The sequence below is a fragment of the Bubalus kerabau genome, chromosome 14, assembly GCF_029407905.1.
Source record: "Bubalus kerabau isolate K-KA32 ecotype Philippines breed swamp buffalo chromosome 14, PCC_UOA_SB_1v2, whole genome shotgun sequence".
NCBI lineage: Eukaryota > Metazoa > Chordata > Mammalia > Artiodactyla > Bovidae > Bubalus > Bubalus kerabau.
This window is the reverse complement of record NC_073637.1, coordinates 4,107,913-4,123,231: the sequence shown is the minus strand read 5'-3', so window position 1 is coordinate 4,123,231 and position 15,319 is coordinate 4,107,913. Positions and strand designations below refer to the sequence as shown.

At 56.2% G+C, this 15,319-nt stretch overlaps 1 protein-coding gene across 5 annotated transcripts in view; it reads right to left on the bottom strand.

Moving 5' to 3' along the window:
* TSNARE1 (t-SNARE domain containing 1) overlaps positions 1–15,319 on the bottom strand; it is a 118,809-nt gene that overhangs the window by 57,168 nt on the left and 46,322 nt on the right. For 4 of the 5 annotated variants that reach the window (XM_055545682.1, XM_055545679.1, XM_055545683.1 and 1 more), the window contains exons 5-9: positions 12,516–12,593; positions 11,661–11,730; positions 7,251–7,341; positions 5,383–5,457; positions 4,849–4,908 (exon numbers count right to left, since the gene is read on the bottom strand). In XM_055545682.1, coding sequence (XP_055401657.1) covers positions 4,849–4,908; positions 5,383–5,457; positions 7,251–7,341; positions 11,661–11,730; positions 12,516–12,593 — 374 coding nt within the window. The remainder of the gene's footprint in view (positions 1–4,848; positions 4,909–5,382; positions 5,458–7,250; positions 7,342–11,660; positions 11,731–12,515; positions 12,594–15,319) is intronic. The other variant, XM_055545680.1, reaches the window with a different exon arrangement.

The following is a 15,319-nucleotide window of genomic DNA, read 5'->3' as shown; positions in this document are numbered from 1 at the left end:
GCGAGGGTGCGCACCCTGGCCCCCACAGGTATGGCCCGCCCTCCCCGAGCGGCTCAGGACAAGGGACCAGGGAAGAAGAGGCAGCTGGCCCTGCCCAGACCCCTCCTGAATGATTAGAAAGCACCCTGTCTTCTTACAAAGCCTTGGTCTGGGTCTTGAGCTCTGAAGCCAGGATTAGGGTTTGCTGGCAGGGCGCTGGGGCTGCAGCGCAGGACACAGCCGGGGGATGGTTTTCCAGCTCACCAGGCAGCCAACAAAGGCGGCTTTCTCTTCGCTCCAAGGCCAAGGGCTTGGGTCCTGCTCTGACATGTCCGTTTCACGCCCATGATCCAACAATCCAATGTGACTGCTGGGTGGGAGGGGGGCCAAGCAGTTTCCCGTGAGAAAAGATGGAGCCCAGTGAGGGTTCGAGGAGGCCAGTGAGTGGCCAGGCAGGACCCAGGGCTCTCAGGAGCTCTGGGAAACAGGCCACTGTCTCACAAACTCTGACCCAGGGGTCTGCATGGGAGTATCCATGACCCGGGCAGGAGGGCAGGGGTCAGGACGAGAGCTGGTCTCACTCTTGGAAAACACAGCTTCTGTGCAGCAGCCCCGAGACTGGTCATCCATTCCTCCAAACAGCAAAGGCTGTGGTCAGCTGACGGACATCTCTGGGAGCTCTGCAAGGCCCGGAACAAAGGACTGGCGAGACGCTCAATCCTTCCCCGGCCCTGTGTTAAGTAACGGAGCCACCGCCGGGGTACAGCTCTGAAGGGGAAACACGACTAAAGAGCCCCCTGCAGATGTGCAGGTGAGGTGGTCTCTGCTGCTGTAGCCCGGGAACACGGGGCTCCGGGGACCGCACGCCGCACTGGCGCTGGCAGTGCACGCTGGAGAGCCTTCCTGGCGCGGGACGGGCTCCGCCCTGCCTAGGGACAGCAGCCGGCCCAGGAGCCCCCAGGGGCTGCCCACCGGCTGGGCCTGACCCGGGTTGGAGGCTGAGCCAGAAGCCAGTTGAGGTGGCAGCCAACACAGCCAAGGTCGACCTGCTCCCAGCCACACCGGCGCTCGGCTTGGAGAACAGGTGGGCACCCCTACTCCTGCCAGGACCACCAGCCTGCAGATGGCCGCCCCAAAGTCTGGAGCATCAGCACAGCATCCCCAGGCTGAATCTGCAGTGTCAGCTAATCCACTACAGCTTGCGAAAATTTCTGGAAATCACCTTTCATAACTTCTCAGAAGCATGTTGGCCGTTCTCTTCCCCTTTAGGAAACATTCTACTGAAACAGGGCACGAGCAGTTGAAGGCACAAATCATACGTGGACAGGTCTGTGAACTTTAACCAAGGAAAGACTTCCAGGTCAAGATATACATTCCAGGCCCCTACTCAGGACACCGCCCCAAGCAAGGGCTGTCTGGCTTCCGACTCTGCCTGTTGCTCCAGCCCGTTTGGACCTCTGTCCTCTGCGCTCAGCACATGTCTGAGAGGTCACCAGGACTTGCTGGCCACGATCCCCTCTGCTGCCAGTCTTTCACGCACGGACTCAGCACAAATGCTCTGGGCTGGCTCTCCCCCAGGCATCAGCTACTGTGTGTCGCGCTGTGCTCAGCGTTCTTTGACGTGACTTTCCACTGGGTACACACCTGGGAGGAGCTGCAAGGCTGAGGCAGGAAGACCTTTCACTCCACAGACACGTTCAGCGACCAGAGTAGGGGCGCCACGCACACTCCCGTCCAGTGCGTGAGCTCTTCAGCTGCTCCACAGCTTCCCGGGCACGCGGCCTTCTCCCAGGTTTTCACCTGTTCTTTTCAGCTGTGTTGGTGGGTGCAAGATGTGCAGAGATGAAGCACCGTGGGTTCACTCTGCGTGATTCCAACGACACACGCTAAGCATATCCAAGTGCTCATCAGCCATTCCAACGTCCCATTTGCAATGTGCCCCCCATGGCATTCGCCCTTTTATGTTAGGTAAGCAGCCATTTGCACTTATAATTTTTAAGAGATCTGTACACATTGTGGACGTAAATCCTTCTCAGATGTGCATTGTGCAAGTGCCTCTGCTCGTTCTATGGGCCGCCTCTTCACTCTCAGGGGTGTCCAGACTCTAACAAGGTCAACTTTACCACCTTTTCTTCACAGTAAGTGCGTTTTCATCTGTGCAAGAGGACGACAGCCTCCGAGGGCAGCTTCCAGACACTTCACTGCCGTACTGTTCATATCCAGATCTGTGATCCCAGAAGGCGGTCTGAGCCGGGCAAGCTGAGGGGAAGGATCTGCTGGGGGTGGCAGCCTGGTGCCCAGAGTCATCCAGTGCCTCTCCAGCCACAGAGCAATGGCCCTGGCCTGGAAGGTCTGCACGGCCTGAGCCGGCTGCCACCTGCATGCATGTCTGGTCCTGCATGCTGCTCCCCACCAGCTCCGACACAGAGACCAGAGGGCGGTGTGTTTGGACCTGTACTTGCCGTATGCCCGACAGGACCCTCCCCAGCTCAGCCATCAGCCAATCAGCATCAAGCTCTGTGCAGATCCTGCATCTCCCACCATGCGGCAGTGCTCCTCACGCTGCCCAGGCAACCACGTACGTGTGCATCTGCGTCCACACGCAGCTCTGCTCCCACCGGTCTGTTAGCTTAGCCGTTGGCAAATACCACACTGTTTTAATATCTGTAGCTCTAGGTTGTGTTCTGATACCTGGGAGTGTAAATCCTCCACTTCTGTTCTTCAACACTGTCTTCATTATTTGGGGCCCTGTGTATTTCCATGTACATTTTGTAATCAGCTTGACAATTTACACACACATTCAAAACCTGCTAGGCTTTTTATCTGGATTGTGTTGAACGTATAGACCCACTCAGTGAGGACCAACTTCTTTATACACCAAACCTTCCAGTCTACACACACAGTGTGCCCCTCCGTCATTTAATCTTCTGTAATCTCTCTTCAGTCATGTTTTGCAGTTTCCTATATAGAGGCTTAAACAACTGGTCATACGTTTCTTCCTAGTTTTGATGCTATGGTAAGTGCTGTCTCTTTTTAACATCATTTCCAAATTGTCTTCTGCTGGCACCCACAGTATTTTCTTGCACATTAACATAGTAACAGAAATCCTGTTACATTCACTTATTAATTCTAAGTTTTGCCAGATTCATTCAGATTTTCTAGTTACACAATCATGTTGTCTGTGGTTTCTGCACCTTTTCTTTCTTTCTCCTGTCTTACTGCAGTGGATATTCCCTGCAGTACACTGAAGAACAGAAGCAACGGTGCTGGACACCATGTCTCACCCGCTCTCTCAGGAGCAAAGATTTTAATATCTCACCAGTAAGGGCACTGCTGACTGCTGGACTTTTGAAGACATGCTTTATCAGATTAAAGGCATTCCTATTTAGTACTCGTTTGTGGAAAATTTTGCATCTCCCTAAGTGGATGCTGAATTTTACCAAATGCTCTTCCATGTCTATTGAGATGATCAAGTAGATATTCTTACTGTAGTAACATGATAAATTATTCTGATTATTTCTGAATGTAAACCAATCTTGCACTCCTAGAATAAATTCCATTTTAGAATGGTGTATTATCTTTCTATGCATTGCTGCTGCTACTGCTGCTGCTAAGTCACTTCCATCGTGTCCGACTCTGTGTGACCCCATAGATGGCAGCCCACCAGGCTCCCCCGTCCCTGGGATTCTCCAGGCAAGAACACTGGAGTGAGAAGGAACCCATTGGAGTTCCTTCTCCAATGCATGAAAGTGAAAGGTGAAAGTGAAGTTGCTCAGTCGTGTCCGACCCTTAGCAACCCCATGGACTACAGCCCACCAGGCTCCTCCATCCCTGGGATTCTCCAGGCAGGAGCACTGGAGTGGGGTGCCATCGCCTTCTCCGATGCATTGCTAGACTTAGTTTATTAATACTTTGGTTAGGGGACTTCCCTGGTGATCCAATGGCTAAGACTTCACGCTGCCAATGCAGTGGGCCTGGGATCAATCTCTGGTCAAGGAACGAGATCCCACACGCCACGGCTAAGACCACTGCAGCCAAATAAAGAATTTTTTTTAAAATATTTTGGTTAGGAGTCTTTGCTTCTAGGCTTATAAGACATCTTGTTTTCTTTCTTGCAAAGTCCTCATAAGAATTTGGAATTAAAATTTACTAGCCTCATAAAGCAAGGTGAGAGGTATTCTCTTTTTATACTGTATGTAAGTGTTTGTATAAACTGGTATTACTTATTCCTCAAATATTTGAGAGAACTCATCACTAAAGCCATCTGGTCTAAAGTTTCATTGCTAGGATGTTTTTAAATTATGGATTCCATTTCTTTAATAAATACTGCACTTTCCATATTTTTTACACATCTTGGTAAGTTACATTTTTCTTTAAAAATTTGTATTTCATTAAGTTGTTAAATTGATAGGCATAAGCTGCTCATATTATCTTATTACTTTTTTCATTTTTAGAAGCTTTAGTAACATGTATTTTCATTCTTGATACTAGTAATTTGTATTTTCTCTCTGTATTTTGATTAGTCTTGTAGGACTTAATTTCATTACTCATTGTAAAGAACTGACCTTTCGCTTTGTTGAGTTTGTCTGTTGTGCATCTATTTTATATTTCATTGGTTTCTGCTTTTTCCTACGTATTTTCTTTGGATTTAATTTTTTGTTGTTATTCTAGCTACTTGAGATTGAGAATTGGATCACTGATTTTCACACTTCCTTTCTCACATACATATTTAAATCTATGTATAGAATATAGCTCTCTGTGCTATACAGTAAGAGCTTGGTCCTCCCTGCCCTTCCCTGGAGTCCCAAGGGCATGGATTCTATGCTGTCCCCTAACACCCACTAACCACAGTAAGTACTCAGCACCTACCTGCTGCTTGCCGCCCCTCTGTGCCGTGGGAAGCAGCGCTCTGGACTTCTCTGCAATTTTCTGTTGGATAAAGTACAAGAGGAGGGAGGTGGGGAGAACACAAAAAGTGGGGAAGAGAGAAGAAATGGTCAGATAAACACAAAATACTGGACAACGATCAACAGTGAAGCACTTTCAGCTGCAGGAGAGTGGGGCTGCCCAAGGGCTCCGCGGACAATCTGCTGCCCAGGGCTCTGCGGACAATCTGCTGCCCGAGGGCTCTGTGGACAGTCTGCTGGGCGGCCTCTTCCCATACAGTGGGCGGGGGCAGGAGCACAGACACACCTGTCTTCCCACCTCCAGGGGGCTCTTGTGAGGACCCTCTGGGGCAGCAGTCCAGAGGAAATGTCCCTCACTGCACACATACTGAGGTCATACCAGCCGGGTCCTGGCAACCATCAAAGGTCTGCAAGGCGGCGCCCTGCTGCTTTGGAGGATGGGACTGTCCCAGGCTGGCCCAGGGCAGGTGCTCAAGGCATCTGCTGGGGGCCTCACCTTCTGCACCACTCCATAGTGCTGGACGGCGTCTGACAGCTGAGTTTTCAGGCGGTCTAGCTGAAGACGCTCCTGCTGCAAAGAGACAATGGAGCTTCAACAGTCAGCCAAGGCCGCATCCCGTCCCTGCCGCGCCTCCATCCCTGGGCACACTCCCGGGCCCCTCCCAGCCTGCCTGGCACCTGCACCACATCCACCCCCAGCCTCACGGGCATCTCTACTCCCTCCGTCATTAGAGCTGGGCTCACCCCGCCTACTTTACCACCACCTCCATCCTCTCAAAGGCCAGCAAAGGCTCCAGGGGACAGCCAGCATCACCACGGACACCACCTCCACCCAACCCACACACGCACACACACACACGCACCCCGCCCGCACTAACCAAGAGGACACACACACACACCGTCCGCACTAACCACGAGGACACACACACACACACACACACCGTCCGCACTAACCACGAGGACACACACACACACCCCGCCCGCACTAACCACAAGGACACACACACACACACACACCCCGCCCGCACTAACCACAAGGACACACACACACACACACCCCGCCCGCACTAACCATGAGGACACACACACACACACACACACCTCACCCGCACTAACCACGAGGACACACACACACACACACCCCGCCCGCACTAACCACGAGGACACACACACACACACACACACCCCACCCGCACTAACCACGAGGACACACACACACACACACCCCGTCCGCACTAACCACGAGGACACACACACACACACACACACACCTCACCCGCACTAACCACGAGGACACACACACACACACACCCCGCCCGCACTAACCACGAGGACACACACACACACACACACACACCCCGCCCGCACTAACCACGAGGACACACACACACACACACACACCCCGCCCCCACTAACCACGAGGACACACACACACACACACACCCCGCCCGCACTAACCACGAGGACACACACACACCCCCCCACACCCCATCCGCACTATCCACGCGGCCTGCAGCTCTCACATGCTATGCCTGTCCGGTCCCCAGAACAAACCACTCTGGGGAGAGGTGTTACGCCCCCTGAGAGCTGACCTGACCTGACAGCTCAGGAGGTCTCAGGCCCGAGCTGAAGGTCACGTAGGGGGCGGAGCCGAGCCCTGAAGCACCTAACCGCAGGTGAGGCTGCATCTCACACCCACATCAGAACCGCAGGCAGCAAACTGGCCATCCGCCCCCCAGCACCTCAGCACTCACACACGGCCTCTGCCCTCCCGATGGAACGAGACCTCGTCTCCTGTTCACCTCTGCACCCTAGTCTCAGAATGATGCCTGGCACAGAGCCAGTGCTCAGGACATACAGATGAACGAGGAAACAGGAAGGCAGGCCCTAGATCCTGGCACTGCCGGACCACCAGGAGCCCCACCCTCTTCTCAGCAGGCAGCGTCGGCACCACCGGAGCCGTGTCAGTCTCAGGCCCTGGAACCAGGACTCAGACACAGGCTCCCAGGCCCCTGCAGCCCCAGCGCCTCCCATCAGCTGCTGGGAGGGCCGCGACACTCACCAGGCCCTGCATCTCCAGTCCCAAACCCAGCCTTCACTGCCACCACGCCCCACGCAAGCCCAGAGGCAGGAAGGGGCTGCGGGGCAGCAGCAGGCCAGCCACGGCCGCTGAGACCAGCTCTGCTAGGCCTGCCCCTGAGGGCGCGTGCCTGGGGCCACCAGGCGCCCGCACCACTGTCCAGCCTGCGCTGGTGCCCAGCGAATGGTGGCACCCGCGCTGTCTGCCCGAGCGGCCGCGTGTTTGGCATCCTTCGCCCCACCCTCTGCCCAGGCCCCTGCAGCCCTCCAGTCCCCGGAACGTACCTGGGGGCAGCCCCGCAGGAGCTCGGCCGTCTGCTTCAGGGCGCCGGCGCTGGCCGCGATCGTGCGGTTGGTCTCCTGCTGCATTGTGCGCCTGGGGGGGCGGGCACGGGGGTGCAGGGGGAGAAGATGGGGGAGGGGCAGCAGGAAAGGGCAATGACACAGCAGGCAGCAGGGTGGGCAGGGGCTCATGGGGGGAGGGGGAAGCCAGGCAGAGCAGCTGGAGCGGACGGGCCCAGGGAGGGGCGGGCGAGAGGGAGCAACCCGACGGGGCAGGTGAGCCGTGGAAGACGTGACGCTGTAAGCTCAGGCCAGTGTCCCCAGGCCCCCAGGGCCCCTGCACACAGCCGCAGCTCCTGCACCCCCTGGGCCTAGCCGTGAGCCCTCCCTATGCAGGGGCCCCTGGGGTCAGCACTGGTTGGGGCCAAGAAGCAGGGTGGCCGCAGATACGGCCCCAGGCCCAGCGCTGAGGACAGCTTGTCCCTCCAGGGGCCACAGTGAGAGGCCCAGCTCCAGATCCAGGAACACGGGAGCCCTGGCCCAGGGTCTCTGCCAGACCTCCAGTTTAAGATTCTGAGTGTGACCTCAGAGGGTTGAAAAGACCAGGCTGACCTCAGGCCCTGTGGACAGAGTGACTCTGGGCAGACCCCGTCCACAGGCGTCCTGCGGGCTCACAGGCCCAAGCAAGGGCAGGGCCCTGGCCTGGCCCCAGGGGCAGACACCAGAGAACCCGCCAATTGGAAGTATGCAAAGCAACTTCAGAAAAGATGGGCAGTGCTGGAGGACGTACACGCTGACATTAGACTCCACAAGCTTCAGTGACTGAGACAACACAGCGCTGTCTCAGGACAGTGACAAGTGAAACAGAATCACCCCAAATGCACCCACGTGGAGAGCTCGAGTAAGCACTGAAAAAGGTGCCAAGGTATTCAAAGGTCGGTCTCTTTGAGAAGTGGCATAATCGTATTTAAAGAGTATCAGCCTCGACTCCCACCTCACACCCTCTGTGTCCAGGGAGGGGCTCTGAGGCCAGATACACAGGCAGCCCAGGGCCCAGCGCCCCAGCCTGGCACGTCTGCAAGAGGAGGGGCGGGCTGGCTACAGGTGGAGCCGGGGCAGGGTAGGCAGGCCATGCCAGCAGTGGCATCACACACAAAGGGGGTGATGGGCAGCGGCGGCCGTGGAGGGAGGGCTGAAGGCTCGGTTGCAGGAGCTGACCCCAACCAGGAAAGGGCCCAGCCATGCCACACTGAGGAGCAGAAGGCAGGAATTCGGCATGTAGCTGGACATGGTCCAGCGGAGAGCTGAGGCCACGGGGCAGACCTCCTGCCCGGGGCTCCTGGAAGGACCATCCACTCAGCAGCCCTTCCCGAGGGGCCCAGCAGTGCCCTGGGCTGACGCCGACAAGCCCCACCATCACTAACTGGGCCACCTCGGCCAGTCCGGGAGCCCATGCTGGGGGCGGCACCAGGCCACTCACAGCGGGCGACAGGGATGACCAAGCCCACCCCTGTCTCATGTAAGATGAGGAAAACAGGTTCAACCCTGTAAGCCTCTTGTGAAACTACCTATACTTATTCAATCTGAAAGACTGTCTTTCCTCCTGTGATCAGATCCCAACCACTGAAATGCCTTTTTTTAATGGCACAATGGATGATAGTGTACTTGTTTTTTTTTAATGTCCTTTTTTGGGCAAAAAGAGCTGGCAACTGTCAACGTGGAACAAACACAGACTTGAAAACCCTGCGCTGGTCTCAAGTCCTCTGGAAATGCTAATGGTCCAGAAGATACACAGCTTCCCCCAGGGCAGAGGTCATGGAAGGCTCTGGAAGGCCAGGACCAGAGGGGTAGGCAGTCTGGTCAGGGGCCTCCCGGCGGGGAGAAAGGGTAAGAGGGCTAGGGGACCTGGGGGTGCAGGCGGCCAGGAAGGCACGAAGCAGGTTGGGGACCTGGAAGCTGAGGCTGCGTGGAGAGCCAGGGGTGTCCAGGGAAGGGCCCGTGCCCTTCTCCAAACCACCAGTGATGACACCCTCCGGCCACTGGGCCAGGGTGGGGAAAACCACCCGCCTGAGCCCAGGGACACCACCCCAGGGGCCCCCAGGCGGCAGCACAGGAGGCCCACACTTTCTCGTGGCAGTTCCTGATGCTGAAGATGGAGGAGCCCGAGCGCCTCAGCTCAGCACCATGCACGCTGGACAGTGAGTTTGCACCCCTGAGGGGCGTGGTCCCAGTGTGTGACGGGGGCACGCGCACCCCCAATCCCCAGCGTCAAAAGTGGGATCTAGAACACTATTCACTTAAATGCGATTCTACAAAACGCCTATGGACTTGAGAGGCTGGCAGGAAACAGCAAAACACTCTCACAGCGCTTCCTCCGATGTCCTGGGCGTCCAAGTTCCCACAGGGAGCATATGCTACTTCCACAATCGGAAAACAATGCAGGCTACTTCAAAAAGGAAACTCCAAGACTAATTTACAACAGAATTGCACACAAAATCTGCCAAGGGCCCTCGGGTGCCTCATTCTGGACCCCGAGACTGGGCGAGGCAGTCCCGGCCTGCAAGTGTGGATGGACGGCAGGGAGGACAGGTGGACTGACGGAAGGGAGGATGGAAGGGTGGGCCGGCGGGCAGAGAGTGGGCGGGGCAGTCCCGGCCTGCGTGCGTAGACGGACGGCAGGGAGGATGGGTGGACTGATGGAAGGGAGGATGGGAGGACGGGCAGGCGGGTGGGCAGACAGTGGGCGGGGCGGTCCCGGCCCGCAAGCGTGGATGGACAGCAGGGAGGACGGCAGGGAGGACGGGTGGGTGTGTGGGGCCCACTGAGAGGTGCAGCGGGTGTGTGGGGTGTGTGGGGCCCACTGAGAGGCGTGGCCTGGCCCTGTGTCCGGTCTCAGCCGCAGAGTGCTCCTCCGTAAAATGGAAAGAACACTGCCTGCCCTCCTCCTCTCCAGGGTGTTGGCAGGATGCAAGGAGCCGAGGGCAGGTATGAGTCCTGCCCTGAGGAAGTCCTGTTCTGCTGCCATAACTGCTAACTCCGGAGCATCAGGAATCACCAGGGCAGAAAACACTGAGCCCACAGGTGACCAGCCCAGACCTCGGAGTGCAGCCAGGCGCCCGTCCAGGATCCCCCAACCGTAAGATGCCCTGCGAGGGGCCAGCCAGGGATCTCAGGGACATGGGGCAGCTGCTGAAGGCAGGCAATTGCTGAGACCCGACAAGGAGGCATCTGCAGGCACTGGCCCCTGGGGTTCCTGCTCCCAGGGACCAGCCATCAAAAATGTCACCACAGGACAGGTTCTCCTCTGGGGGCCCCGGACTGCTCGTCTGGCCAAGAGCAATGGTGGGGGTGTCGGGGAGGCCCCACATGGCCCACAGACTACAGGGCAGCCTCCATCCCAGGAGCCCTGCAGAGCAGAGGGTGGCGGTATGGGGGGAAGGGGGGCTGGCAAAGCTGGACAGCCATGGAACAGAACTAGGAAGGTCCTTGGGTCCAGGCACAGTGCTCAGGGGATAGGTCCTTGCATCCCTCCCCTGGGGCACCAGGCTCAGCTCGGCCCAAGCACCCAGCCTCCCCAGGACCTACAGGCCCCAGTGCCTCCTCTGAGCTGGACAGGTTTAAGATGGAGGCCGCCCGGGAGAGAGGCCCTGGCCTCTCCCATGGATGCCAATGCCAGGAAGAGACACACGGTCCTGGCAGCAGCCTGCGCCCCTCCCAGCTCTTGCGGTCCACCACCCCCAGCATCCCTTCCCACGCAGGATGGCTCAGGCAAAGGGGTCAAGGGCTCAGACGCAGGCCTCCTCCTTAGGCAGCCCCCACTCCAAGCCATGCTGGGATCACAGCCCACAGGGCTCCAGGGTGGCCCCCACGGTGGCCTCCAGGATGCCCTGAGAAGGACCTGGCAGCCTTGGCCATGCTGGCCAGGCTGGACCCCTGCAGAGACCTGCTTTCTCTTCCACAGCCCTGACCCTGAGGGAGCAGAACCTCACCCCAGAGCAGCCCGACACAGCCCAACCCAGTCTGAGAGAAGAGCCGGGGGGTCCCCAGAGGCCACCCCAAGCACACAGCCCCCTCCTGTCCAGCCTGCGTGCCCACCACCTGTACACTGGCCGTGCCAAAGGCAGCCTGCGTCATGTAGCGTCCCCACAGGGGTGTTCACAAGTGTGCTCTGGTGTGTTGTATGCAAGTGTGGGGACAGTCAGTGAGGCAAAGGGTGAGCGAGGGATGTGACCCCCCACCTGGAAGCACACCTGTGCACAGGTGTGTCACACGGGTGTCACGGGACGTGGCTGAGCCCCTGCTGGAATGACACCAATGCGCCCACCCAGCTGAGGGGCTGGTGTGCGGAGAGGGTGGTGTGCTGGGCGGTGCAAGGCACACCCGTGCACACCCACGGGCACTGCACACACTCACAGGCTGTCCCGCAGCTCCTGCGTGTCACCCGGCGTCCCCAGGGACTGGAGGCTCTGCTCCAAGGAGGTCACTGCGGGAGAAGGGGCCAGGGTCAGGAGCAGCCAGGGCTCCACCAGGCGGTCCCCACTCGGGTGCGCCACCCACCCTGCCTCTGCCCAGGGACGTGGGTGCCAAGGCTAGGAGTGACCCTGCACCTGCTGGAGCCAGGATGCCAAGGCCTCAAGCCCGCCACCCCCACAGCATCAGTCACACTCCAGCAGGGCCCAGGCCAGCCTTCTCCCCAGATAGTCTGGGACCAGGGTCCAGGCCCGCGTAAGGCTCAGGGGCTCTGTGGAGCTGCCTTCAGGAGGCTTCCCTGGGTCTGGGGAGGGGGCTGCCGTCCTCCCGGGGTCAGCACTCTCTGACCTGGTAGAGCTCAGGGCTCGGGACAAACACCAACCCTTGCCACGAGGGCGTGGGGAGCCCTGCCTGCCTCGCATCCACATCTCTGTGTCCCTCGGGTTGAGGACAAGCCCAGGCCTCGTGGGGCATGGCTCTCGCCCCACCCCAGCCCCGGTGGCCTGTGAGTGGGCCCTGCTGGCCTGAGGGAGGCTCTGACACACTGCCCCCGGTCGGGCAGGTCACAGGCGTGAGATGCAGGAGGGAAGACGGGGGCGGAGGGGCACCTGCCAAGGCCACAGCCCGGCCTGAGACCACAGCACTGGGCTCACACTGCACCCCGCCTGCGGTCCTGAGTCACCCGGGCCGGGAGAGGGCACCTTAACAGGCTTGTCCACCACCCCATGTCACCCTGACCCCCTGCAATACACGTGGCAGCCCGGACAAGGGCAGGGCAAGGGCCAGGCACAGACTCACCATTGGAGTTGATTTGGAAGATGTTGGCTGACGTCTCTTGGAACAGCTCCTGGAGGTCACTTGGGTCCATCTGGGTGGCTGCAAGGAGACAGGGGAGGGGGTCACACCTTCACTGTGCAGCCTACAGGAGCCCAGGGCCACCGTGCTCACAGAGTCACCTCCTCCCAGCTCTGCCCGCCAGGGGCCTAGCAGAGCCCCAGAGATGCAATAGGGGCTGCGATGCTCAGCGGGGGATGGAGGGAAAGACAAAGAGACCAAGCCCGCTCCCCAGAAAAACAGCAGCCTCAGAAACCATGGAAGCCGAAGGACCATGGAATGACACCTCTAAGTGCTGAAAGAAAGGAAAAAAACCAGTCAACCCGAATTCTATACCCAGTGGAGATACATTTCAAAAACAGAGGCAAAATAAAATTGATTGTCAGGCAAAAAATGCTGAGAAGCTCTTCCCGCTGGAAAGAGATGCAGGACAGGAAATGTTAAAGGGAGTCTGTCAGGTCAAAGGGGCCCTGGATCTGCGGGAGGAGCAGAAGGCTGCGGTGGGTAAGCCCAAGGCAGGCAGAGACATCCTGTCTCGTTCCTGGTCTAGTAAGGGGGCAGGGGCCGCCAGGAACACCGTGTCAGCCAGTGTGTGTGTGCAGCGGGCGCAGGTGGGAGCCCGGGGAGGCGCTCACACACCTGGTGGAGGCCAGGCTGCTCCGTGAGGGGACGCTAAAAACACCTGTCATGCACTCCAAGCCACCGCCATCAGAAACACCCGTGAGCCCACAGCAGAGGTCACATACAACACTACACTACACTCTGAAGAAAGGAAGGAGAAGAGAGAAAAGAAATAAGAACACAGGGGAAACAAAGCAACCATCAAAGTGGCAGATTCATCCCTAAACACACGGGTTTCAATACCAGAGAGAAGCCACCTACAGCCGGCCATGTACCACGGCCCCGCATGGCCAGCAGGCACCACAATGGAGCTCAGGTTCAGAGCCACTCCATCGTGCCCTAAAGGTCAGGGACAGCTCTGCTGCCCCCGCTCAGTCCACAGGAGAGACGTCAGATAGGACAGAGGCAAACTCTACAGACAGCATGCCAGACACAACAGGCCCAGCTCAGCTCAGCGCAGTTGCTCAGGCATGCCCGACTCTGCGACCTCACGGACCACAGCACCCCAGGCCTCCCTGTCCATTGCCAACTCCCAGAGTTCACTCAAACTCATGTCCATTGAGTCGGTGATGCCATCCAGCCATCTCATCCTATGTCATCCCCTTCTCCTGCCCTCAATCTCTCCCAGCATCAGAGTCTTTTCCAAGGAGTCAGTTCTTCTCAACAGGTGGCCAAAGTACTACAGTTTCAGCTTTAGCATCAGTCCTTCCAATGAATATTCAGGACTGATTTCCTTTAGGATGGACTGGTTGGATCTCCTTGCAATTCAACAGACCCTCAAGAGTCTTCTCCAACACCATAGTTCAAAAGCATCAATTCTTCGGTGCTCAGCTTTCCTCACAGTCCAACTCTCACATCCATACATGACTACTGGAAAAATCACAGCTTTAACTAGACAGACCTTTGTTGGCAAAGTAATGTCTCTGTTTTTTAATATGCTGTCTAGGTTGGTCATAACTTTTCTTTTAGGAGCAAGTGTCTTTTAATTTCATGGCTGCAGTCACCATCCCCAGTGATTTTGGAGCCCCAAAAAATAAAGTCTGACACTGTTTCCACCGTTTCCCCATCTATTTCCCATGAAGTGATGGGACCGGATGCCATGATCTTCGTTTTCTGAATGTTGAGCTTCAAGCCAACTTTTTCACTCTCCTCTTTCACTTTCATCAAGAGGCTTTTTAGTTCCTCTTCACTTTCTGCCATAAGGGTGGTATTATCTGCATATCTGAGGTTATTGATATTTCTCCCAGCAATCTTGATTCTACCCTGTGCTTCTTCCAGTCCAGCGTTTCCCATGATGTACTCTGCATATAAGTTAAATGAGCAGGGTGACAATATACAGCCTTGACGTACTCCTTTTCCTATTTGGAACCAGTCTGTTGTTCCATGTCCAGTTCGAACTGTTGCTTCCTGACCTGCATACAGATTTCTCAAGAGGCAGGTCAGGTGGTCTGGTATTCCCATCTCTTTCAGAATTTTCCAGTTTGTTTTGATCCACACAGTCAAAGGATTTGGCATAGTCAATAAAGCAGAAATAGATGTTTTTCTGGAATTCTCTTGCTTTTTCCATGATCCAACAGATGTTGGCAATTTGATCTCTGGTTCCTCCGCCTTTTCTAAAACCAGCTTGAACATCAGGAAGTTCACAGTTCACATATTGCTGAAGCCTGGCTTGGAGAATTTTGAGCATTACTTTACTAGCATGTGAGATAAGTGGAACTGTGTGGTAGTTTGAGCATTCTTTGGAATTGCCTTTCTTTGGGACTGGAATGAAAAGTGACCTTTCCCAGTCCTGTGGCCACTGCTGAGTTTTCCAAATTTGCTGGCATATTGAGTACAGCACTTTCACAGCATCATCTTTCAGGATTTGAAACAGCTCAACTAGAATTCCATCACCTCCACTAGCTTTGTTCATAGTGATGCTTTTAGTAAAAGAAAAAACTCACCAAGGAAATTAGAAAATATTGTAAACTGAATGAAAAGATAGTTATATAAAAATGCATGTAAATAAAGTAATGCGGCAAGCCTAATTTATAGCAATAAATACTTACATTAGAAAAGAAGTCCCCAGTCAATGATCCGACAGAAACACATTAACCCGAATGTAGGAAGGAAACATTAAAGGTCAGCAGAAATCAATTAAATTGGCA